Source organism: Juglans microcarpa x Juglans regia, chromosome 4S (assembly GCF_004785595.1).
Source record: "Juglans microcarpa x Juglans regia isolate MS1-56 chromosome 4S, Jm3101_v1.0, whole genome shotgun sequence".
Taxonomy (NCBI): Eukaryota; Viridiplantae; Streptophyta; class Magnoliopsida; order Fagales; family Juglandaceae; genus Juglans; species Juglans microcarpa x Juglans regia.
In genome coordinates, this window is record NC_054601.1 from 6,710,766 (window position 1) to 6,737,031 (window position 26,266).

General features: G+C 35.0%; 4 protein-coding genes across 4 annotated transcripts; 2 read left to right on the forward strand and 2 right to left on the reverse strand.

Moving 5' to 3' along the window:
- Nucleotides 1-2,237: 2,237 nt before the first annotated feature.
- On the forward strand, nucleotides 2,238-4,409 carry LOC121263130 (cytokinin riboside 5'-monophosphate phosphoribohydrolase LOG3-like). The gene is made up of 6 exons (XM_041165932.1): nucleotides 2,238-2,392; nucleotides 2,921-3,018; nucleotides 3,082-3,112; nucleotides 3,209-3,308; nucleotides 3,818-3,888; nucleotides 4,187-4,409. The coding sequence occupies exons 1-6, from the start codon at nucleotides 2,249-2,251 to the stop codon at nucleotides 4,376-4,378; spliced, it is 636 nt and encodes a 211-aa protein (XP_041021866.1). The 5' UTR covers nucleotides 2,238-2,248; the 3' UTR covers nucleotides 4,379-4,409.
- Nucleotides 4,410-9,102: 4,693 nt separating this feature from the next.
- LOC121262910 (endoglucanase 10) lies at nucleotides 9,103-14,138 on the reverse strand. Its single transcript, XM_041165605.1, has 6 exons — nucleotides 13,644-14,138; nucleotides 12,963-13,246; nucleotides 12,140-12,577; nucleotides 10,906-11,053; nucleotides 9,764-9,933; nucleotides 9,103-9,645 (listed from the first exon to the last, which is right to left on the reverse strand). The coding sequence occupies exons 1-6, from the start codon at nucleotides 13,852-13,854 to the stop codon at nucleotides 9,313-9,315; spliced, it is 1,584 nt and encodes a 527-aa protein (XP_041021539.1). The 5' UTR covers nucleotides 13,855-14,138; the 3' UTR covers nucleotides 9,103-9,312.
- Nucleotides 14,139-14,898: 760 nt separating this feature from the next.
- Nucleotides 14,899-16,810, reverse strand: LOC121263162 (protein SPA, chloroplastic). The gene is made up of 5 exons (XM_041165985.1): nucleotides 16,468-16,810; nucleotides 16,288-16,371; nucleotides 16,116-16,167; nucleotides 15,458-15,614; nucleotides 14,899-15,058 (listed from the first exon to the last, which is right to left on the reverse strand). Exons 1-5 carry the CDS (start codon nucleotides 16,630-16,632, stop codon nucleotides 15,037-15,039), a joined length of 480 nt encoding a protein of 159 aa, XP_041021919.1. The 5' UTR covers nucleotides 16,633-16,810; the 3' UTR covers nucleotides 14,899-15,036.
- A 3,549-nt stretch (nucleotides 16,811-20,359) lies between these two features.
- Nucleotides 20,360-24,282, forward strand: LOC121263063 (putative HVA22-like protein g). The gene is made up of 8 exons (XM_041165847.1): nucleotides 20,360-20,662; nucleotides 21,773-21,812; nucleotides 21,907-22,005; nucleotides 22,086-22,142; nucleotides 22,231-22,294; nucleotides 22,403-22,612; nucleotides 23,317-23,722; nucleotides 23,878-24,282. The coding sequence occupies exons 2-8, from the start codon at nucleotides 21,781-21,783 to the stop codon at nucleotides 23,892-23,894; spliced, it is 885 nt and encodes a 294-aa protein (XP_041021781.1). The 5' UTR covers nucleotides 20,360-20,662; nucleotides 21,773-21,780; the 3' UTR covers nucleotides 23,895-24,282.
- Nucleotides 24,283-26,266: the final 1,984 nt, after the last annotated feature.

The window sequence follows — 26,266 nt, forward strand, 5'->3', positions numbered from 1 at the left end:
AGCAAAGATTGAGTTAATGGGGCCGACGCTTCTCTAATTATCTCAAGTCATGTCAAACAAGAGATTATTTCTTTTTTTAGTTCAGAGCTAAAAAGCAAATTATGGTGGGATCGAGAGTGCCGCCGCGGGGGGCGTTTTGAAGGAATTAAAGCGGCAAACTGAGTGATTACAAAATGATATGGGGTTAGTTTAGACAGTGATATGAGATACGATGATTTTAGATAAATTAAATAAAATGTTATTAAAATATTATTTTTTAATATTAATATTATTTTAAAATTTTAAAAAATTTAAATATTTATTATATTTTACGTAAAAATTTAAAAAAATTATAATAATGAGATCGTTTTCCAGTCCGAAAGCCTAAGTCATCAGTGACGCGTGCCAGCCAGTGAGTCGCACGTAATGATGTGTACAAAGTCAGTCCACAAAGGCTAAATTATTAATTATAAAGCAATCATCATTATCCTTTAATGATGATATATTAATACCCATCATTATAACCTGTTGTACGTGCCACGTGGGTGGTATGGTTGCCATAAAAATAATTAGCCTCAAAAGGGTTCCAAATTAATTAATTAAATACTGTTTTTGTAATTCTTATAAAATAATATGTAGTCAGTCAATCGATCATGCATTCAGTTTCCATCATTTGCAAACAAATTAAATTATATATTCAGCTAATTTAATTTATTTTTTTATTTTTTTAAAAAGTAGATTACAGATGCATGCAGTTTGTAATAATAATTTTCCTGATTTTGGGAACATCTTTGCCGTTGAAGCTTCCCGACACTACTAAAAAATTCACAAGACAATTGCACACGTCATGACTACAGTCATATAATTCGGCGCTGGACAATTATCGATCACTCTTTATGCCATTAGCTTTTTGGGAGAGATCTGATTTGCAATAAAGATGGGAGCCATGGAAATGGATATATATATATATAGACTCAAAAAGGTCATGCAAAAATGCCAAATGAAGATGATCAGTACCTCTGTCATTTGGCTCCCATGCATAGTCATCATAGTACTCCCACCAGCAATTTAAGATTGCTTCTCATCCAAATGAATGGATAATGCCTTAATCTCTTTATCGGATATCTAAGATCTTTAGGTCATTTGATCATCTTCTTCTTGCACCACCTACTTCCAAATAAAACCCACTTTTGAGATCATCATGTGTTTTCTACACCAATCACATTGCAACCAATCTTATCAAGCACAGTTTTATGTTACCCTTAATAGTCAAAGCCTTAATATTTTAAGGGAAAATCATAGCTAAATGCTCATTATCCTATCGCTTTTGATGATTTTGCCCACTTCGAGTACTTTTTTATCCAGGGGAAGAGTTTGTCATGACATCAAATTCGATCGGTATATACCTATATATGTGTGTGATTTTCCATTAAAATTTGAATATATATATATAAACGTTATCGTCGTCATTAATATCAACGTGAATTTCGTTGTACATGCACAGTATCTCGAGACTAGAAAACGAAAGGTGTGAAATGTATGTATACTGTGGCGCTGCATATATATATAATATGTTAATGCTTTAATTTGCATAACAGGCCTGAATGGAGGAAAGAATCATCTTCGACTCACGATGGTGATTCAGGTGTTAATACGGTGTCTTTCGAGTTCATAAATAAAATAAATAGTAAATAAACAAATATAAATAAATAAATAGAGACACAAAGATTTACGTAGTTCAGCATAAAAGTCTACATCTACGAGTTATTTGAGGGCAAAATTCATTATGATTGGTGATTTTACAATCTCTCATGATCTCACATGTCGCTCAATATAGTGGAGGAATTTAGTCTAGGCATAGAGAAATCGTCCCGAGCCTGTCGAGAGTCCGTTCTTCATTTATAGAGATAATATCCTCCTTTTATAAAGATCTGTTTTCTTTTTTAGAGTGATAGAGTCTAACTTATCTTGTGAAAGCTTTTCTTTTTAGGAGTTTGAACCAACTTCTTTTAATTTATTTTTTCTTTATTTTATCTCTTTCCTATTTTATCTCTTGATTTTATCTCTTCCCTAGTGATAGGTTTTCAAAGTGCTGCACCAGTCAATTTAGACTCTAACAGTATATATATTGAAAGGAAGCCGGAATCAATTATCACCACCATATACACCATTCCCCCATATTTTCGGGCTTCGTCTTTCTTTCTTTCTTTCCAAGATTCTTGAAAAAAACCCAAAAACCCAAAAAAAGGACGCATTACACTTTCCATTTATGGAAAATCAACAACAGCAGCAGCGCCAGCTTCAGCCTGCCATCATGAAATCAAGGTTCAGACGTGTCTGTGTTTTCTGTGGGAGCAGCCCCGGCAAGAGCCCTAACTACCAGATTGCTGCTATCCAACTCGGCCAACAACTGGTGCCCCCAATATATAACCTCTCCTTTTTTTTCTTGCTGTGAAACCTGTTTTTAACGCAGAACATGGGGCATGATTTCTCTTTACCATGTTTGCACAGAAACAGGATATATGCAAGTTCTATCCGCTTCTTACAGAAACATTGTATGCGATGTTTTTCATGAAAAATGATAGATTTCAGATACCAAGAAGCACTCTTAGTGCCCGACGTATATGCTTTTTTGACGTCTTTTTGTCTTATTTAACCAAAATACGTTCCAAACTCTAGTAATAACTGTGTTAGCAGTATGACTGTACGAGGACGAAAACGTGGCAGAGTAAAACAGAGATCATATACAGTGTCCTCTGTTTTGGTATCCCCTGTTTTGTTTTCTCTTGCCTTCCTTGGATGAATACTAGTGGGAAAAGAAGAAGAAGAAGAAGATAACAAAACATAAGAAATATAAAAATATTTAATTGAATAATATGCATTTGGTTCATTATTATATAAATCAAGCACTTCGGTTATTAACCCTAAGAAAACATTACAGGTGGAGAGGAACATTGACTTGGTCTATGGAGGAGGGAGCATTGGCTTGATGGGTCTGGTCTCCCAAGCTGTGCATGATGGAGGTCGCCATGTCTTGGGGTACCTTCTCTCTCTCACTCTTTCTGATCTCTCTGGGTTTTAACGTTTCTTTCTTCCTTGCAGAGTAATTCCCACAATTCTCATGCCAAGAGAGGTACGTGATGATCAATTAATATTTCAGTAAATATTTCATAATTTGGATAGTTGGAATATGAAAAAGAAAGATGGCTGTGGTGGTGTACGATTTCAGATAACAGGAGAGACTGTGGGAGAACTACGAGCAGTGTCAGGCATGCACCAACGCAAGGCTGAAATGGCTCGTCAAGCCGATGCTTTCATTGCCTTGCCAGGTTCTATCTTTTTCTCTTTTAAATTCTATATGTACCGACTGTCTTATTATCAGAGTAAAATGAGAAAAAATATTATTTTAAAAAAGATATAATTTTAATTTAAAATTATTTTTAAATATAATTATATGAATTTGCATGGAAATGAAGATTGTATATAAACTAATTCTCATATATATATATATATATATATATATTATCCTCCATCTGTTTATTCCTTTATTTATTCCCGCACTTGTCCTTTTAAATGCACAATAATATCGTCTAGTGGACGATAAAATAATTATTATTTTTCTTTACAGTTTCTTCTAGATATGACAATCATTCAAGACCGTCTTAGTTTGTGTTTGTGTTTGTGAAATATGAAATTATTAGATATTCTGATCGAACGGTTTACGTAATATTTCTATCTTTTTAAATGATCTCATATCATTAAAAGTATTTATCTAAATATTAATTTTTAAGAATGAGAATATCACGTGTCTGTAATTTAACAAAATTACATGCTGCAGGTGGGTATGGCACCTTGGAAGAACTATTGGAAGTCATCACTTGGGCTCAACTGGGAATCCATGATAAACCGGTAACATTTCATTTTTCTGTGTCTTTGTTCAATCAAGTTTTCGAGCGATGTTATTCATTGGCCTTTACATCACACACTATCTATATGTCATAATTTGATTTGTAAAATTTAAAATTTAAAATTTATTTTTTAAATCAAATTATACCATATGTACTGTATGTAATGTTGAGGTCTATGAATGGAATTATTCACTTCTCAAAGTTTGGGTCATTGGGTATTTGGCGAAATCAAGTATCTCTTTATTATTTTTATGTGTTTGTATTCGATTTTTTTGGATAAAAATTGTGATTGGTGGCAGGTGGGCTTGTTAAACGTGGATGGATACTACAACTCACTCCTCTCATTCCTAGACAAAGCAGTCGACGAAGGATTCATAACTCCCACTGCCCGAAACATTATCGTCTCTGCTCAAACTGCCCAAGAACTCATGCACAAGCTTGAGGCATCTTTTGTTGTTACAAATGAAATTGAAATAAATGTTAAAAGTTGAATATAATATTATTTTAATATTATTTGAAATTTAAAATTTAAAAAAATTGAATTATTTATTTTATTTTATGTAAAAATTTAAAAAAATTGTAATGATTAGATGAAATAAAATAAGAAAGTTGTAATGATTTTACTATTTTGGATAATAAATAATTTTATGTTATTGGTGCACAAATTTTGGACAATAAATATTCCGTATTATATAGGAACCAACTAGTATTAATGTTTGTATCTAGAGTAATGCTACAGAGTAATCATTGTGCACACACTATGTGATTGCACGTCCGATCAAGAAATCTTTTTTTTTTTTCCTCTCTCTCTCTCTTCTCTGGCTCGATTCTCCTCACGCCTGATTCTCCTTCAGCCCAGTCGGGAATCGTCGTGTGCTGCCCAGTCTCACCACCACCACCACCACTGGCGACTCCCCCTCACATTGGCGACCAAGCCAGTTGCCACCGATCTCCCTCACGCGTAGCTCTCTCTCCCCTGTGGTAATCCAACCGAAAATAGGTGAAATCTATTTCTCTTCACTTGTGCCACCGTACGCGGTTACCCAGGCCATTGCACCTCCACCACCTCACACTGGTGACCACTTCTCGTAGACCCAGCCATCATGAACCTCCCTCTCCCTCTCTGTCGCATCCACGCAAACGACCCATAAAATGGATTTCATATGAGCTTGGGCTCAGAGACATCGACGGCCCTATTGTCGCTGTGCGTCGGTTCTAGTTTTACCGAACATCTCTCCTGACCACCGCGACTCCTCTCTGAGCTCCTCAGAGCCAGACAAGCCCTCCACCTCTCTCTCTCGCTCTCCGTCTCTCATTTATCATCTCTCTCTCAATCCGATTTAAACGATGTGTGAAAGATATGTTTTAAATGATGCCATATAGAATGTACAAAATGACTTCTCCCAAACAAAAGCTGCTCCCAATATTAGTTCTTGTATCTATTTCTTTTCTGAATTAAACGATCTGATTGGAACGTTTAAAGATCTCAGTTAATGCAGCAAAATGAACTGATTTGAGCCGTCCATTCATTCCATCTCCAAGTACTGAACATCTGGCGTGACCCCCTATTCTTCTTTTTTGGGAGGGGTGAATCCATGATCTTCATTTTGAAATTTGTGCCATCTAGTCACAGGCCATGGCGGCGTGACCCCCTATTCTAAGTTGGGAGATAGAGCAACAACTGGACTGGGCAACAAAGTCAGGGTCGAATTTTTCTTTGACCTGACCTTAGACCTTCACGATTATTGTCCATAGATTTTAACATATTTCTCTATCATCATGTGGATGCCACCACAGTTGGCGTTACAATGATTTTTATGTCAAAAGTTCAAAAACCAGTGTGATTTTTAAGCCAGCTTTAGCATGTCGGTATACATCCCTCTTTTCCATGATTTGATGGGCTGTTGGAAGTAGCTTTCACCCAAAAGAGAGTTGTGTGAATGGAAAGTGACTCAATTCTTATAATGTGAGTATTTTTATAATGTTCAAGAAAAAACAATCTGAGATTCAGTTCTCATATATATATTCCTATGTAAATCAAGACCTAAATAAAAATAAATAGTTGTAAAAGAGGAATAATAGTCCCAAATAATGCTGATATGCTTCCTTAATTTACTCTCATTTTAACCGTTTATATATTTAATTTTTTTTTCTTAATAATTAAGAAAATAATTATTAATATATTTATATATATTTTTTAATTTTTTAATATATTTATAATAAAAATAAAAAATAAAAAAATAATTTATACTAAACAGCACAATAAACAAGCGCTGCAGTCGGCATAATACCACCGCTCTAGCAGTCCCTCCTTGACCAATTATTCTGAAACAAAAATAATAATTATATTGGTGAGGTGGCTAAGGAAATTTCTGCATGCAGAATATAGGTAAAGAGATAATAAGAATTTGTCATCTGAGTCACTGTAGCAGTAGTAACATTTTGTTTTATTCGGTCCATTTAAATTGGATGAGTCTTTAATACTACTCGAGATATTTATATAAACGACAATTAAATATTATAGGATCGGTTTCGAATTCAGATAACTTGGGAAATTTGATCCCACAACTTTCCTCGACCCTACCACAAACTCGGAGGACCGGGGAGAAAGTGACACGTGTGCATGGAGGTAGGGGAAAAGTAATGGTGGAGTCTGAGAGAGCAGGTGGGCCTTGCTTTTTATGTGTAGGTGTTACTCAGCAATTGAAAGTTGTACATAAGGGTGGCTGGGACACTACTGAATTTGGCATTTGCAGCTTGGAAGGTTTGACTTTATTATTCTCTGTCGGGATAAGCATTAACTCGATGATGTCCTTTGAGGTCATTTGTCCTTAAAACTCCTGTCGGCTGTCAATTTTAATTCTATTTAGGTATTATAAGCATAATGCCGTGCAACTGTAGGAAGGCCTATGTTCGAGTCCTGTCCACAAAAGAAATTTGATTATTTGGAATCATTGCTTGCAAGACTTATGACCCATTTTCGTACGATGGAAAACATTAAGAATGGAAATGAGAGAATGAATTGGATACGTTTAGACGGTGAGAAGAGATAAGGTAGTTTTGGATAAAAATTATAAATTAAATAAAATATTATTATAATATTATTTTTTTGATATTATTATTATTTTAAAATTTGAAAAAGTTAAATTATTTATTATATTTTTTATAAAAATTTAAAAAAATTATAATGATAGAAAGAAATAAAAACTTTAATGTCTCTGTTTTTCTTTTGGTTACGGAAAAAATAGGAGAGAGGAAAGGAGGGTGATAATATTTTGGTCTTTTTTAATCTTTAATTCTCTTAAATTAAAAAGAAAAATTGAAGAGTGGCTTGATCTACTTTTTTGTTTTTTTTTTGAAATAGACTTCATTTTATTTTATAAATCGAAGTTACATCTGTGATTTATCAATACAGGATAAACTCGAACTATAAGTCAAATTACGTCCATCTGCTCAGGGACACCCCCGCACATAAATTCATTTATGGCGGATATTATCTTAACTTCTATAAAACTCTCTCCTAACAGAGAGAGCGCTCTTTAAAAACAGAATTAAACGACCATTCTTCCAAAGAAAAGAAGCACTAGTCCCCTCCATCCTTCCAGACAGGAGGAATACAGGACTCTGCTACTATAGACATTAAGTCCAAAATAGCCTATTTCTTTTTTATTAAAAACTAAAAACTGAAAATTACACATGAAAAACACAATAAAAAATACCAAAACACAAAAAAAAAGTGGGTCCGCCGCCCCCCTTCTACTTTCCTTTTTTTTTTTTTCTTTTCTTTTTTTGCTACTGCCTTCTTCTACTTTCTTCTTCTTCTTCTGCGATTTACATTGCCTATCGCCCCCCTCCGCCGCTCTCTCCCAAGGCCATCTCCCTCTCTGCTACCACTACCCTCCACGAGCACCGGCGTGAGCCCAGAACAGCGCGTCCACTGCAAGCATCGGCATCCCAAGCCTAGACAGCACGAGCACCCAGCTTGCACGAACACCAGCCTCCACTGTGCAGAAGACCTCCTATGCACAAACTCCGCCGCACGACCAACCGGCCATAGCATTGCCAGCCCCTCTCGACCAACTCCTGCCCCAGCTGCGGCCGTTCCAGGTGACTCAACACCACACACGGGTCCGAAAGAAAAAATTAGAGATGAGGTTTCGGATCTATGAGTATATTAAAAAACACAGAACTTAGAAATGAGAAACAAAACCTATGCAAAAAAGGGATCACCCGAAAGAGCACCCCTTAATAGAGCTAAAATGAACACACCAAAATAAAACAAAACTAACAGATTGAACATATAGACAAGAGGGAGGTGAGAGGGAGGAGCCAAAGCACCCTCTCCGTCAAAGCTAGAACCAGATTTGGAAGAGTTTTGTAGAGAGAATATGGAGTTTCTCTCTCTAGAACCGACTCAACACCATCGCCCGAGTGGCTTGACCTACTATGATTTCCTAGTGGTTCCTCAAATTGTTATTCGAACTTAGGATCTCATACTCTCATACAAGAGAAAAATAAACTCATAAAATAAACCTTACAACATTTAAGATTTGTTTGTTTTCGCATATGAGATGAGTTGAGATAAAAGTTAAAAGTTAAATAAAATATTTTTCGAATATATTTTTTTAATATTATTTTTATTTTAAGATTTGAAAAAATTAAATTGTTTATTTTATTTTATATGAAAATTTAATAAAGTTGTAATAATTAGATGATATGAAATGAAAAATTTTATGAAAGTGAACAAGCCATTATTGTTGACCCTGTAAACTTTTGGACAACATTAGATACTTAATAATTGCTATAGAAAAATTATAGTTATAGTCGTGAGTATACAAGTGCTACACAATCACCTTAAAAAAAATAAATAAATATGAGATCCACATGAAAAAAAAAATTATTTTTTTAATAGTAAACTCTACTTTTTATTAGTACAACTGCACATCACTTGCACAGTCTATAACTATATATAACATTACTCTACTTGATAAATGTTATATTATCTACTTCATATGTCTATCTTTCTTTTGCATAAGGCTTAAGTTATTGAACAAAAATTTGAAGACAACTTTACACGTCCAGATTTTATCCTCAATGAAAGACAGTAACATACTAATATTATTGTTTCTTGCATCGTCAGATTTGCTGCTCTGCAATTTTCTTATGGAAGATGGAACATAGAAACAATAAAAAATAAAAACAAAAGAAGACAAAATTACACCAAGAGATTGATACACAATCACTGCAAAAGAGAAACATATCTGACGCTTACTAAAACAATTGAATAGGAAAGCTCATCAGATTGAGCCAAAAATCACATCTCACCCATGTAAAGCAACGAATTTAGAATTTTGCAGAGGAACAGGTCAAGTAAACGGCTAGATATAATACAGACATCCAGTAGTTATTATCTACTAAAGCAGCTTTAAGTGAAGGATAGAACTGCTGATGAGGTGGTGACCAAACTCGATAGGAGGCCAACAATGACCGCACTATTATATGTTGTTGGTTCCCCTTGCATGGAGTTGTTCCGGGAGTCGATGTAAGTTTCATTTTTGAACGGCCCACCAACAAGTCCTCCAATGGCTACATTTGGATTGGGTTCAGCAGAGTCAAGCCACTGGAACCCATCAGTGCAGCGAGTCTTTGCATCAACTGGAATTGAAGCTCCCCTATGGTGCACATATTGCGGGTACTTGTCGCCGTAACCCACAAGAAAACTCATTTTCAGAGGATTGTCACCCAAGACATAATCAGCCTGGTAAAAATGGACAGAATACTCGGATGTAAGAAATGCCCCGAGTGTCATAGTTATTAAGTGCTAAGATCTATTGCCTCTAGGAGATCTCTAGCACAGACAAAAAGAGTTTGCATACCTGAGATTTGGCAAATTTCCGAAGATCTGCTGGGGAGAAGGAATCTCTATTGCATGAGAGCTTTGCAGTTCGGGATGTAAGCATGTAATCACTGTAAAGAGCAGCTAAGAATGCAGAAGCGACAGGATGCTGCAAAGAGTTCCATTCACTGACCCATATAAGATGACTACCTGCATCAAGGAAAGCATAATGGTATCAGATGCTAAGAATGCAATTGGATATTTCAATACACAAATAAGACACCCAAGTTCTGCCTGGAGCATATTGATTACTTCCTAGGAAAATTGGGGTGGTGCTCTAATTTGCAAAAATCCAAGGCCCATAAAATTTCTCTCTTCCACTCTGAACATGCATTTGATAGCTTGGAAATGTTTGGTATCTTGGCAGTCTTAAACTCTCCTGTATCTCTAATTCTCATTTCCATAAGGTAGTGAATCACTTGGATGTGTATGACTTAATAATGAAGTTAAATGTTTACAGGAAAAAAGAAATCCCAATAATTACTTGAGTCATTTAACAATAATGGGTGCCAATTATTAGCTTTAGCCGTCTCTAGAGCCACAGCCACTTCATTTTTCTTTTTTGGTTTATTTCAGAGGTCAATTAATCATCATCCATTTGTTCTTCAATATATTTCTTCAGCCTAGTTCATTTTTGCAGATGAGATGAGATGAGTTGAGTTGAGATTAAAGTTGAAAATTGAATAAAATATTATTAGAATATATTTTTTTAATATTATTTTTGTTTTGGGATTTGAAAAAGTTGAATTGTTTGTTTTATTTTGTATGAGAATTTAGAAAAGTTGGAATGATTAGATAAGATGAGATGAGTTGAGGTGAGAAGTGCTGTAATACCAAACGAGGCGGTTCTGGTATTTAATGACAACAAAAATTAGATGTCCCCCTAAATTGGGAAAAGATGGAACAACATGGGAGGACCCAGAAAATCCACAGCATGTTGAAGTGATCTAATTGCTGGCTTAAGAAGAAGATTTAGTTTTATACGATTAATCATGATGGAATGAGACCATTCACTTCAAAAATCAATGCAAAGACAAAAAAAAAAAAAAAAAGGGAGATGATAGATTAGAGAAAATATGTGCATGATTATCCAAGTCTAATTGCAAATGTGGAGAAGATTACTTTCAGTTCTGCTCTCTGTGGCTGTTGGAGAATCTGGTAGGAGGCCGCACATAACAGCCTCAGCTGTCTTTCTGTACATTTGAAGACCAGATTTCTGTGAGCTTGAGATGTCTTTGGAGCCAAAGAAGCTTAACCTGGACAACAGAACCTGCATCAAAATTGTAGACCCATTTAACAAAGTTGAGACGAAGAATACGCTATTCATGGCTTTACAATATCTCCAAAGACTAACGTAACTCTGTTTTATATAAAATAGTGCTATTTAGGAAGGTAAAAATAAAGCAATGGATTTTCTCAACTCATGCCTCAGAGAAGTAACACAAAGCCAAATCAGTAAACACTCTTTCAAAAATAGAAGGTTGTCACATAGATTTCAAATCTCTTTCTGAAAGTACAGTTTCAGAAACATGTCCCATGCCACAGTCTTCATTCAATAAATAAAAGTGTGTGTGTGTGTGTGTAAAGACAACAGAAGGGTGGTTCCAGATATAAGGCCTGAAACATCTCAAATGTCAATTTGGTTAATTTTTTATATGTGCTTATCAGCAATGTGTTAAAGCTGTTTTAGCTTGATATTGAAAACTCTATCTCTCACGGTTCACACAATGTATAGTTTCATGCGTCAGTTGATATATGAGGCTTGCCCGTCAGGGGCTTCTCTCAATCATAGAACATGGGAGATTTCACATTTATCAGTATGAAATGAATAATTGAAAAGGGTGTGTTTCCTCCACAAAATAACTTTCTTAGACAACAATGATCCCAGATTTTAGCTGATGGTTGATCCACTGCATGAATATAGAACTAAAATGAATTTTTTTTCATTATTGGCATCTAGTAATGATGGTTGAAACCATGGTATGCAAACTACATATGAAAGTGGAACAGATGTACAAACTTTATGTCCTACAAAATACACGTGTACATATGCGTGTGTAATCCTAGCTAGGCATTTCTCTTGTACACGTCCTATGTACTTTAGCTATGCCTGTTTACTTTATGAATAAATAATCTTAATTACCTAAAGGGAAAAAAAATCTTGGTCTGTACATAAATCTAACGCAAGGAAGCTTACACACTGATGTGGTTTAATATAATTAATCATATTGTAAAACTCTTTTTATTGTAAAGTAATCATTGCATTAAACCAAATCAGTGCATAAGCTTCTTTGTGTAAGATCTATGCATAGACCTAACACTTAAAAAACATATGCATGCGTGTGTGCACGTGTACCTGGGTTCCTGCAAGCTTGTTATCCCAGCTAAACCAGGTTGGACTTCCCCATTGAGCAAAGGCTTTTCCATTATGTTCCGTCACATACTGAAGGTATGATTGATCCCCTGTAGCATGATAGAGCCAACTAGCTGCCCATAAGAGCTCATCTCCATATCCAGTCGAATTGTAGTAGGTCTGGACGTCAGGGATGCTAAGACTATAAGAATGTCTATATTTGTCGGCAAAAGTAAACAGTTGTTGGGCATGCTTAAGGAGTTTGTCAGAGTAAGTTGGATCAGTTTTCTTAAACACCAGAGATGCTGAAGCCATTGCTGCTGCAGTCTCAGCTGCAACCTCTGTTCCTGGAGTAGTTGTGTTTATCTGCGTGACTGGCCTCTTCTCGGTCATGACTTCAGGCCTATCCCAACATTTGTGATCTGCTTTGGAATCACCCACCTGGTCCAAAATTAAAAATGAATAAAGAGACACATTTCAGACGCTTCATTGTCATTCCAACAGGAAAAAAAATTCAAGCCCAAATTACAAGTGCTTCCTTAATTCAAGCCCAAATACGAGTGCTTTTACAACAATGCTTCATAAGACAGTGAAATGAAAACATACTTCTTTAACAAAACATTTTGATCTCATGCCAAACCATGAGAACACCACCAAGAATGCCAAAGTGCAAAAACAAAAGTTACTATGATCTTGCCAAGTACTAAATCAAAGCTGTAAAATTTTAGTTTACTGACACGGGATCATGGAAAACTATCAACAATTGGAACTCTAGAACACACAGCTAAACAAAATCAGATAGGTTAGAGTTGAAGGTTATAGCAACCTGAATGTAGAGAACATTTTCAGCAGGGTGGGCGTTGATGAAGTAATCTGTGATCCACTTGAGCGAGTCTTTAGCAGGTTCCAACTGATTCACAGTGTCCATTTGATCTCCATACTCGAGGATAGCCCAGGACAACACTGTGGCAGTGAAGGCCATTGGAAAACCAAACTTCATGTGATCCCCAGCGTCATACATTCCTTTAGACAGATCCAAGTCAGCTTCGCTTCCATCTTTCAAAGCCGAATCTCCTCTCCAAGATATCCCGTTATCTACCAACTTACCAGCTACAAAAAGCGAAGCAGCACACCCAACTCAAATTAGCACCAGAGGAACAAGAATGAAACGTTATGATAATTGGAATTGTACGGTAATAGCCACAATTTACATTTCCAACCCCCACCCCAAAAAAAAACAGAGAGAAAAATAAAATAAGATTGAAAAACCCCCTAGGAAGCAAACTGTAAGGTGTGAACTTTACCAGTACGGCCTTCTGTCTTAAACAACATAAACACCAATGATAGTAACTGAATCTAAAGCTCATGTCAGTTTTCAGATCTTCCTGAGTGCTACGAAGTGATTATACTAAAACTACTTAATGTAATGAATAATGAGTACGAAATAATGCTGCATTGCAATGCGCAACAATTACTGCGTGGAAGGGAATGAGAGAGTAGTCCTCACATTTTTGTACGTCGAAGAATTGCATAGCGATCTTTAGAGCGTCGGCGTATTTCTTGACAGTCGCGCCTGGAGGACCCGGCACTGGAGCCGCCTCATCGGAGCCACCCTTTTTTTTTCTTACGGTGATTACCACCGCACCAACGACGAGGGCCAAGATTACTAGAACCAGAAACCAACCGCACCAGCCTCTGGACCTCGATTTCTCACCCATTTTTACGCAATGCCGGCTCTACAGTGCGATTCAATCACTTATAAAATACGAATATTGAAGGCCTAGATCTGACTCAACCCGAACACAATGTACGAAAGCGTTCTGGCGGACTATAGAAGCTCTGGAGAGATTAGAAACAGGGCTTCGGACCACCGAAACGAAGAACAGGACCCCGATCTGAACAATGACTCCTGTTTTTTCTCTTCTTTTTCTTTTAAAAAAAAAGGGTGAGAATATGGTTCCTTGGACAGGACTGGATCAACACCGACGGAAGCAGTATTAAAAATATAGGTTCCTATTTTGTTATTTTTCTGGTCTTTTGAGGGTCAGAGTGACGGAAATGCCCCTGACATAGTTTATGAGGTTGGGTGGAGAATATACTTCCTTGAGTGGAGAGATTTGTGCAAAAAGGACAATTTGCTGAGTTGTCATTATCTAATTGAGTTGGACCATTGAACTGTCCACCGACAAGAAGGTGGGTTGACAGATACCGTTGATCTTAGATCAACAGATCCAGTGATTTTCGCTAGTCCGCAAAATATCCCCAGTGAGAGAAATGACAAAATAACTACCTACCCCTTTACAATTTGTCTACAACCTTCTAATAAAATAATATAATTTTTAAAATATTTATTTTAATTTTGATTTGATGTGTTTGAAATTAAAAAAAATATTATTTTACAATAAGTTGTAAATAAATTGCAGTTGGATCGTAAGGCTATCATCTCTCTTTACTAAAATAGTTCTCTCTCTAGCCAACCAGGTTGTTCATATGCTCTCTACCCTTTTTTAAGGTGGAAATTGTTTGTTTTATAGATAATGCATCTCTCATCTTTGCTGCCATAGTTTTTATTCATAGTTTCATAAATTATGGATGAGGCGATCCGGTTATGGGAGCGTGTCCTGACTCCCAACGTTTTGCGATCTATTTATGCTTTCACATTCATCATCTTTTTAATCATCATCCTTCTACGTTTTCCGTATGTTTATTGTGTCCTATAGTTTTTGAGTTGTAATCAGAATTGTACATTAGAGATGTAGGCATGGAGAACAATTTGGCATAATGTATAAGAGGTGGATACAAATAAGAGTAAGGAAATGCTGATTTCTTCCAATTCCTCGAGTAATAAGTTATCTAGGCAGTGTATTGAAATCAAAATCACTGCTATATCTTCCTGTGGCTCAGTCATCATCTTTGAATTCCCTGTTCAAAGAAAATATCACTCTGTCAAAAATAAATCATGAGTGTTTTCTTTGTTAGTATATATGTGAGTGTGTGAATTGTGTGTATGAATAGTAGTCCCCCGTTGCTTAAATAAGGCTCTTGTATTGCTTTGATCTCTTATATAACATTAACCACATTGAAAGATGCAAAATGATGAAGAGAATATAATTCTAACATTCTTCATAACTTTTTAGGCAAGTAAGCCAGACAGACACCCTAATGGGATTGAACGATGTCCTTTCCGAGGTGCCATTCAGTTCCTCATTCATAACTGAGAATTGTAATCAAAACTATCTAACAAAGTTTAGTATCTGTATCTGCTCCATTTTAATGGTTGTGCAGGAGAATGAAAACATCATTAGATGTGTACATCCATACCTGCGATCGAGGTATCGAGGTTGTATACCACTGCCCTGACATGTGGTACATGTCAATGAGCCGACGCCATCGCAATTGATGCATCGAGAGACTTCCTTCTCATCCCCACCAAGCACTACTGTCACTGAGCCAGTTCCTGTGCAAAATCTGCATTTCTCTGGGAGGACATCATTTTTATGAGAGTAAAGATCTGAAACAGCCATCGCTAGTTCAAAATGGCAAGCATCATAGACAATCATATTAACAAACCCTATGACTGCTCCCAGTGTCATCTCAATTAGCTTAATGTTGCCTAAAAATTTGTGAGTTCCATATGGAATTGCAGTTGAATAACTGCCCTTCCTTTTATAACTATTTGGTAACCAGATTGTGAGTTTGCCCAATTGAGCCAACCTGGTAATGTATTTTAGAACTAAAATCCAGCTACAAAGAGTTAGTGCCGTGTCCATTAAACTAGGAAAAGTGAAACAGTTTGTTTAGTCAAAGCATTCAAGGGCATTTACAAATATCCGTAGCTGCTCAAGCATTCAATTGGCTTGAACCGATAGTATACTTGAAAGGAAAAAACAGACCGACGAGGATTCTATTTACAATCTCTCCACCCATGTTTTACCAAAACAGACAATTCACAATTGAAATCAATTGACTATTTACTTACGCGCGCCGGTGCCACTGCAGGGGAAGCATGGCTGAGTGTTTTCTCGCTGTGCCTGCAGCCATATAGAAAAGCCTCAAAATTCCATCAGGTCAAAACAAAACAGGATTACCCATTTAGCATCGCAATTTTATGGATATTCTAGAAGATAGGGGGCGAGGTAAAAAGCACTTACAGCATTATCAATTTGGGTTTCATAGAAGACTGGAATGCCTATCCCAACTGCAACGCTCACAAGCCCAACCGATATTGCCACTACCTGAACCCGATATTTCCCAAGTCACTGCAACGCTCACGTTATAGAGAGAAAAAAGGAATGCCAATAATAAAACATGAAAGTGGGTGGACAAAGAACCGTGTTTTGATCGAGATCAAGAGCTCGAATGCATGGATAAGACGCTGGGGAGCGTTGATTTCTGCTCGCGGGTCTGTAGGGGAGAAAAGAAGTGGTGGAAGAGAGCTTGAGAGGGCGACGAAGAAAGGGAGAGTGGAAACGAGGGAGCGAAGGTGCTAGTGACATTTCTCAGCTTCGCGCTTCAATTTTGCGGTCTGCGTCTGCGGTCTGCGTCTGCGTCCCTGACAGTTGACACGCACGGTGCGAGAGGCGGTGTTAAAATTGAAGTCCAGGGGCTGTGGTGTGTGGATTCGGATAATGTGGGGGTTGGAAGTAGGAGCAGACGAACGTTTACCACCAGACAGTTTGTGAGACATCGGCGTATCACTCGAACAACATTTGTGGGCTCAAAATTTATCTTAGCCCAATCTGTTTGTGACCTCAAAACCAAAGGGGCTCAAGGTTTCATGTCACAAAACAAGACCAATACCTATGGTTTTCCAAGCAGCTGGACCTGGATTCAGACTTCAGCCCAATGCATGCCTCCTAGTCATAATTTCGGATTTAACGGTACAAGAAAAATATTTGTAAATTCATTTATTAAGGGATCAAATATATCACTAATGTGTTAATCTGTCACATCAGTTAGTATAAATTTTTATAATTATAAGTCGATAATAAATTATATGATAAGTAATGTGTTTACACGTAAGCTTGTAAATAACAAAATCCACAGAACAAAAAAAATATATAAACCAAAAACTTTGGCTGTCTCTAAGAATATGCTATATTTGTTAAGAGCGGTGATATGGTTACTAATCTATTACTATCAATTTACTACTTATCAATTTACTACTTAATCATTAAGAAAAAATTAAAAAAATATATAATTTTACTAATAGTCACTTCCTTAACCATTAAGTAAAATAAAAAATTAAAAAAAAAATAAATCTAAAAAGAGTAATAAATGAATAGTAGAATGATAGTAACCCTGTCATTTTCCATTTGTTAATCTATTGATTTTTTAAGACAAGCTGATCAAAGAGCTACCCTAAAAGTAAAGTAACAAAGGCATTGAAGTTGCTTGAAATGGAAGAAATAAAATTCCATTTGTTTTTGGTAAGGTTAAAGGTGAGAACATTCCATCATTGTAGGAGTATCAGGCATGAGCTGGAGGGTCAATGGAAAAAGGAGTTCGATGAGAGAGTGAGAGAGTGTGTGTGTGTGGAGGAGAGGAGGAGACAAGAGAGCGACAGGCCACCAACCTATTATAATGAAGGAGCACATGAGATAGGAGGGTGAACTTAACGTTGGACCCAAAGAAAAATAGGGTTATAAATTATAAATAATGCAACAAGACGCACCTTGTCCCGCAGAGTGGAGGCCTACTTACCAGTAGCAGCATTCGAGAAACGTATAGAATCCGCATGCTTCCCTTTTTCTCACACAGCCACTTTTTTCACCTTCTATTCCTCTCCCTGTCTTCTAGATAGTTTGAGGTCAAGTCTGTTTACAACAAATAAGGGAATCATCTTGCACATTTTAATTCCCCCATTTGTTAGAGCAGTACTCCTAATGGATTATTATTTATTTTATTTTTTTTGAATTAATTTCCATTTTGGTTTAACTTATAACTTTGAAGAAGTTATAATGAAAAGAAGAGATTATATAATGAAAATAAAAAGTAACAAATTGTAATTAATGGAAGACGAGTAGATCCCAACTATGAAGAAGGGAAGATGCACGAAATAAACAGATAAGGCTGAAAGGGGTTAAAATGAAATAAAGTGAATTTTGGTATTGGAGAAGAAAATACATAAATGAGAGAGAAATGATTTTAAAATGATATACAACGGTGAACAATACAAGCTAAATGTAGCAGTAATACTGTAACAAACTGGAAATTACAGATAAAATACATCATTCATTGGACGGTACTTCTAGTCTAATTTTTGTAAATTTGATAGAAATATGAGTTTTACACAACACATTGAGAGTGCTCTAAAATTGGGAATAATGCTCTCAGTTTCCAACACATGCATTTTTATTGTTTGGACATGTATGTTATTGACAAAGTTTGCAGTCCTTGTTTTTGACATCAGGATTTTTTGGGTTGGTAGGAATAGTAAAAGGATGGTAGGTGATGTAAAAGGGTGGCAGTCCCATTAGGATTGTTCACTGATAGTCAACTCATCCGTTACAATTGTTTTTTACACATGTATACCTTTTACTAGTCTATTCATTATAATTAAGACTTTCCTCTAATAAGTAATCAATAAGAGTTTTGTCATGTACAAATAAATTTATGTATTAATCTACGTATTAATATTATTATCTTTATATTTTAAATTTAAATTAATACTATTTTTAATAAAATTTACATCAATTATATTAAATAAATGCACGTATTAGTAAGTAAAATTGTTTACAGTTAAAATTTTCAAATCAATAAATTCACAAGATAGCATCATCACAAAGAACATGCACCATCAAATCTAATATATTATTATAAAAAAAAAGAAAAAAAAAAAAGAAAAGATAATTAGATCTGTTGGAGCCCAGCCCACAATTGTTTTTTGAAATAAAACCTTAGCCTAACGTTAACTTTAGGGACCCCACTCCTAATAAAAATTGACAATTGCCGAGCTCGGCCACCTCCTGTTTATCCATAACGATCAATTTTCTTTTCTTTTCTTTATTTATTAGCCGCTAATCGGCGTCTTATCATTGTCCCGTCCCTTGCACTTATATTTTGTCACCCCTTTTAGACCTTTTGTCTCATAGCCCTCTCTATCTCTACCGAATTCACATAAATACCACTCCTATGTTTTTAGTAATTAATCCGGTTTCCCAATTTTCTGCAAACGACAAAACGGTATATAACCCACTTATTTTTTATTTTTTTAATTCTCGAGAAGGATTCAAATTATCATACCATTTCGATCTAATTTAATTTTCAAATTATCATACTATTGGGCGCCATTTTGATTGCCTGCACATTGATGCTTAAGTTGGTTTTTATTTTTATTTTTTTTTTCGTTAATCCTTATGAGAATAACCCAATTCCTAATGAAACATCGAGGGTTTTCGCTTTTTCCTCTTATCACAGCCAACAATAGCCACGCCATATTCTTAGGTTCCGTTTAAATAGTGAAATGAGATGAGATAGTTTTAGATAAAAATTAAATAAAATATTATTAAAATATTATTTTTTAAACTTATTATTGTTTTAAAATTTAAAAAAATTAAAAATTTATTATATTTTATGTGAAAATTTTAAAAAATTGTAATGATGAAATGAGATTAGATGAGATTAAACTGTTTTTGCATCCAAATAGAGTCTAAATATGGTGTACTTGAATTGGACAATAAGCTTGATCTTAACCTAACTAGTTAGGTTAATTTTATATAAAATTCTCTATGATTCTATGGTGGTTATTGTATCCCATATCAATGAAACGAATTCACTTAATAAAAAAGTCTATCTTCAAATCAACTTATTAACACATCAGAAACACACACACTACTAATGTAAAAACTTATCACATAACATCAGACGCAACCAATCACATTAATAGAGTGCATAAAGAATACGTAAAAATCATTATATATAAAATTTTTGAAAAAATAATAATACATGCATCAACTTTCTTGTATGATTCAAAATGGGGAGCCACATAGTTAGTTACATGATAATTAGGAGTTTGGACAGGGTATACATAATTACATATTCTCTAACAAAACACAAAAAAGAAACAAGATAGATCCAACTTATCCAACCCCACTCTTATGCAATTAAAGTAATAATTATTACTATTATTTTGATCAAACAATAATAGCAATAATTTATTGCTATTATTTTAATTGAGTTGTAAAGTAATGCAATTAAACCCCCTAACAAACAATTCCGTGACACAGAGAGAGTGAGAGCGGCGATAAATGTTAGCACAAAAATACGACGGGACAACAAAATTTAAACGGCACGGAAGATCTCTCTCTCTCTCTCTCTCAAATAGATAACTCACCGCCGAGATCGCAACGGCCAGCCGTGGCATTACGGCGGCGCCGATTTGTCCTCACAAAGATCTCGTAGCATTCCTCAGCTTCGTTGTTCGTCAACTGCTTCGGATTAGCTTCCTCATTTCCATTTACACCTTTTTTTTTTTAAATTTTGTTTGGATTTCACCATTTCTATTCCAGGAAAATAATCAAGAGGTAGTAATCGATTTCTCATGCTCATTCTCTCTCTCTCTCTGAAATTAAACCGTGCCCCTCGTTATTTTTTAATATTTGAGCGTTTGGAAACAACCTTGGAAATTGGAGCATATAGTTTATGAGATATCTTAAATTCAAAATTTCTTGCTATTGTGCATTTTCGGTTTATTTTAAGGTTATTAATAGGTTTTTCTGTAAATCGTCTTCTTTTACTTGTCTGAATCTGATTATGTTTGAGTTTCTTTCTTTCTTTCTTTCTTTTTTATTAAATCTGCTTGAAGTTTGTTTCATACGGTTTCTTGGTTATTTGGTGGTTGTTCCGTGTGATTATTTTTGGCTTTGTTTTTTTTCCCCAAGTGTTTTATTGGAGAATCTAGTTTTCCATTTGTATAATGCATTTACGCATATTTTTGCTGCGGAGAGACTTGAGGAAGAGCAAGGAAAACGGGATCCTCAAAGGATTTTACGTGGTTTGGCTCTTAAACGGGCCTCCTGAACTTGGCTAAGTTGTTGTGTTAGGTTTAGTGAAACATTTCTGAGGTTTATGATCTAGTGAGTGCCAAAATCTGATTGGCGAAGCTTGATTTAATCATTTATCTTAGTTGAATTCAGCTTCCATTAATTTTGGGTGGGAGGAAAGAGAGAGCTTGCCCTAAATTTGTTTTGGGGAATGCAAAACCTGAATTTGTATGGTAGAAGCTAGGCTGCAAGTTCAAAGACACGGAATATATGTGTTACCTTCGAAGAAATAGTAATTGATTTCGTTGTAAGCAATTCAAGGAATGCTGATACTGAGTTACAAGCCTTGTCTCTGTCTATAGGGTCTTCATCTGCCATAGTCGCCTTATGTATCAATGTTATATCTGCACCATTGCTGTAAGACTTCAAGCAAATATATTAATAGCATAATTTCTGCAGTCATGTTGGTATAAATACCTATTAAAAAAAAACCTATAAAAATGTTGCTATAAATATTGCATATTTGCTTTAGAGAACAATGAGCTACTATTCTGTTCCTTAGATTTAACAGCTTATTTTTATGATTCTATTAGATGTGTTTTAAGCCGCCTTATTTATCTTAGCTAGTTTGTTTCTTTGAATGTGTTAGGTATATCCAAAATGATAGGATCCTTTCTCACTAGAGGGCTTGTGTATGTGACTCTGCAACTCATTCTCTCATTTTTTTTTTTTTTAGTTCTATTGTTGTTGATTGTCAAAAGTCAATCACTTGTTACATGTTGGCAGATTGATTTTCGGCTATGCTTATCCAGCTTATGAGTGCTACAAAACTGTCGAAAAGAATAAGCTGGAGATCGAGCAACTTCTCTTTTGGTGCCAGTATTGGTATGTTTTAGATTGCCATTTTGTGCTGAAAATAGTGTGCAAATAATAGTGACAGTTATTTTTATTCCCGTACATTGCAGGATTTTGGTGGCAGTTTTGACAGTTTGCGAGAGATTTGGAGATGCTTTTATTTCTTGGTAAGATGCTAATGTGGACAAAGAAACAATTTTCATGCTTAGATAAATCTATCTGTATGGTAATTTTGTTTGTCCAACTTTCTTGAAGGGTTCCAATGTATAGTGAAGCGAAGTTGGCATTCTTTATATATTTGTGGTACCCAAAAACAAAGGTGCTTTCTTTTTGGCATTCTTTAGAAACTAAACAGTTATCTAAATATTTGATTTCCTTTACCATACTTCCCCTCTTTCCTTTACTGACTATTTTGTAATTGTGACAGGGAACAACGTATGTGTATGATTCATTCTTTAGACCATATCTTGCAAAGCATGAGACTGAGATTGATCGGAACTTATTAGAACTGAGGACTAGGGCTGGAGATATTGCAGTTTTGTATTGGCAAAGAGCTGCAAGCTATGGTCAGACCAGAATATATGATATTTTGCAGTATGTCGCTGCACAATCAACACCACGGCCTCGTCCTTCTCAGGTAGTTTTTTACAAGTGTGATTTTGGATTTGTTTTGCCTTTTTTTTTATACCTTGTCTCGTAGCTTGTGTTTGGTAACTATTGTCTAAACTTATAACCAAGTAGAACACACCTTCTCCCCAATTGAAAGAAAAAGAAAATGAAGTGCTCAGTGTAACGCAATAAGCAAGGCCTTCGTTTTTTTTTTCATTGCCATTTTATCATGATTTTCTTGTGGACCGTAAATTTTTCTGCTGGGCAAGTGAATATTTTCTTGGAGTGATGTTATCTTTTACATGGTAGATTTGTATTGTTTTCCTTGATGAGCTGTGACTATTTATCGAAAATACTTTTTATCTTCGATAAGTGATTTACCAAAAATGCTTGACAGGACACTGTTCCTTTTTACTTTTGTATGCTTTTGGTTGTGAGGTTGAAGTGGGTCACCAATACTGTTATGCTTGCTGTTGTTCTAAAAACAAAGTATTGCACGTATGTATCATCCACAGCAAGTGAATGGGGAATCCTTTTTTTTCAATTTATAAGCAATGTTGAATCCAATTTGAATACTTGTATATTTGAATCTAATTAAAACCCTGTGCAAGATAATCTATTCTTTTTTATTGTTAATGTTGCCTTTCTGGTTTATCCCTTTAAACTGCATCATACATTATGTTACTATTCATTTTTACCCTGTTTTAAACAATTTATTACTTCTAATTACAGCCACAACAACCAAGTGCCAGGGTTGGCAAAACCCCTGCTACCTCTAATCGACAAGCAGCTAGCCCAGTACAACCAGAGACTGAAGAACCACCATCTCCCTCTTCTAGTACATCTTCCAACCAACACCAAAAGGAGGTAGCGGAAGAGGTTGGTCGTGCACAAGAGCCTAAAGGACCTCCTGCTGCAGTAGGTGTGAATACGCAAAAAGCAACCGCTGCACCCGAAACAACCAGTGAAGCTACACCAACTGAAGCTGAAACAATGCAGATTGAAGTAGCGCCTTCTTCTTCCAATGATGAGAACACAAATCCTGCCCCAAAAGAAACTGTAATGGAAGAAGCCATTCGGGTTACACGTGGACGATTGAGGAAAGCCCGTTCTGCTGGGAAATCCCCAAAGAATGAAAGTTAGCTGTTTTCCAATTTTTATCATGCAGAACTAGCATTTCATCTAGGTGGACAATAATGGGTATTGAAATGTGATGTGAACGATGATGTAAATCTGTTGTTTTTCTAGCTTCAATTCCATTTCTTGTTTCATTCTTTGATGATTTGTTGACAGGTGCAACTCGCGAATGATTGGGAATGAGGATAAAAGGTGATTTTGTTAATGTTAGCGTGCGTTGGAGGGTTGGGAGGCGTATCATCAGGCTAATGCATGTAAGTTTCGTCGTCGAAAGTTGGTGGAAGCAGACTTAGGTTTCGAAGGCTTTTTTAAATTTATTGATATATGCTTTTGTTTAGAAGACGTATTGTTTTAGGACTAGGGCCATGATGGCACTATCCTTTTAGTTTGAAAGACCACGTCCTAAAACCACAGAAAAAAAATATGATTAGTTATACCAGGATAAAATTGAAACTGAATTTAGGATGTCCGAGTCCTGACAGATTACAAATGCTTTTTTCCTCTGAACCTTTCCAGCACTCGAAAGACACAAGTCTATGTAGACTTGTTATGTGAAGTAAATTTGTCAAGCTTAGTGTCAGGGTTGTCGTTCAGCAATGTCAACATATATCTTCTCCCTTTGAAACAAGAAGCAGGTAATAAGACGAGTTCTTTTTATTATTATTATTATTATTATCATCTAGTTGTTAAGTTGGTAAATTATACGCAGAGCAAAATGGAAAATATACCTGCAACTTGGGTAATTAGACACTAATGAATCAATAATTGTTAATAATAAATACTAAATTCTAACAATTAAATTTAGTATTAAAAAATTATAATATATTTTTTATTCTAACAAACATCATACGATGTGACCTATCCATTAAAACTCTAAGGGCAGGTTTGGAATGAGACATAATTTTTTTATCTAATCTCATTTCATTTTATCTCATCTTATTCTTAAACATAATTTAAATACAAAATTTTTAAATTAATCATTACAACTTTTTTAAACTAATCATTACAATTTTTTCAAACTTTCAAATAAAAAATAAAAAACAATTCAAATTTTTTCAAATCTACAAATAAAAATAATATTATAAACTATATTATTACAATATTTTAACTTTATAATATTTTTTATTCAACTTTTTTTTTCTCTCATTTCTTAAAACTCAAAAAATACTCAACTCAAACTATCTCAATATTATTTATAAACTATCTTATGACAATTTATAAAATTCTCATCTCATCTCATTTCATCTCACTCTACGTGCAAGCCCTAAAAGATTCGAGATTGTGACCCGGCAACGGTCCATAAGATTCAGGAAAGGAAAATTTCAAGGACGGAAGCTTCGCATTCTAGCACTCGGTCTTGACAATCAGTGCAACAAAAACAAATGGATTTGTATATTCTGAAGGTCGGTTCATGTACTAACTAAATAATTCACTTTTCTTCGTATTTTTGAGTGAATTTATTATGCCTTCTATTCTTATTCTCATCAAATCTGTCAAATCATCTGTTAATGCTTATATTCACAAATCGTTTGAGGATAAATTTATTATAATATAATTGTTTTACAATCTCTAATAAACTTTTATTCTCGCTGTATAATAAAAATTGTAGAGCTATTTCTGAAAAAAATCTTCTCTCTAAAGTTCTTGTCATGAAATTGAAGAAGTTCAAGAAGAAATCTACTTTCTCGTTCTGTTATTCATTTTTATCTTGGCATTGAGAGTGATGAAGAATGATAATTTTATTCTACTCATCGCTTAAGTGTCTTACTTTTCTCTCATTTCTCATTTTTCTTTCCTTTCCGTCACCACCTTCTTTTCTATCTGCATATTCTTTTTCCTTATTCATTCGTTGTCTTCTCTTTTATCTCTTCTTTCTTTCTTATTCCGATACCTTTTAATTAGAGCACTTTGATGAGCTAGGTTTGATTTATCTTAGCTACGAGATATTTTACCCCCAGTTTTTGATTTTTTTTATGTTAATCTTTATTTTTTTAACTTTTTAGCAATTCAGATAAAACTTCTAATCCCGAATTGGTCTAGTGTTTCCTCACTAGACCACCTTATCTTCTCGCGAATTGGTCCAGTTTCCACTTGTTGTTACCTAATCCCGAAAATGTGGTATTTTTTTTTTATTTTTTTTAATGTGTTTTTCTTATTTCGTTGCGGCCATTTGTAAAATTAATTACTTATTTAATTTCGTAGCAAAAATCGAATGAACAAGCTATGATCCGGTAGAAAGCAAATGAATAACCAGAAAAAAAAAAGATAAATTTGGAAAAGGAAAAAAAAAAAAAAAAAAACATAGTTTACATTATGTTCGTTCCCCAAGTTTTTTTATTTACTGTTTTTTAGATTTTTAAATGAAACAATTTTGAAAGAGAAATGATATTTGCAGTTGTGAATTACGCAAGAGCCGTACAATCACTTTAAAAAAATGAATAAATACGAGACTCACATAAAAAAAAATAATTTTTTAATAATAGACTATTATTTAACAAAACGATTATATGACGCTTAGACACTCCATAATTTTATGTAGCATTAT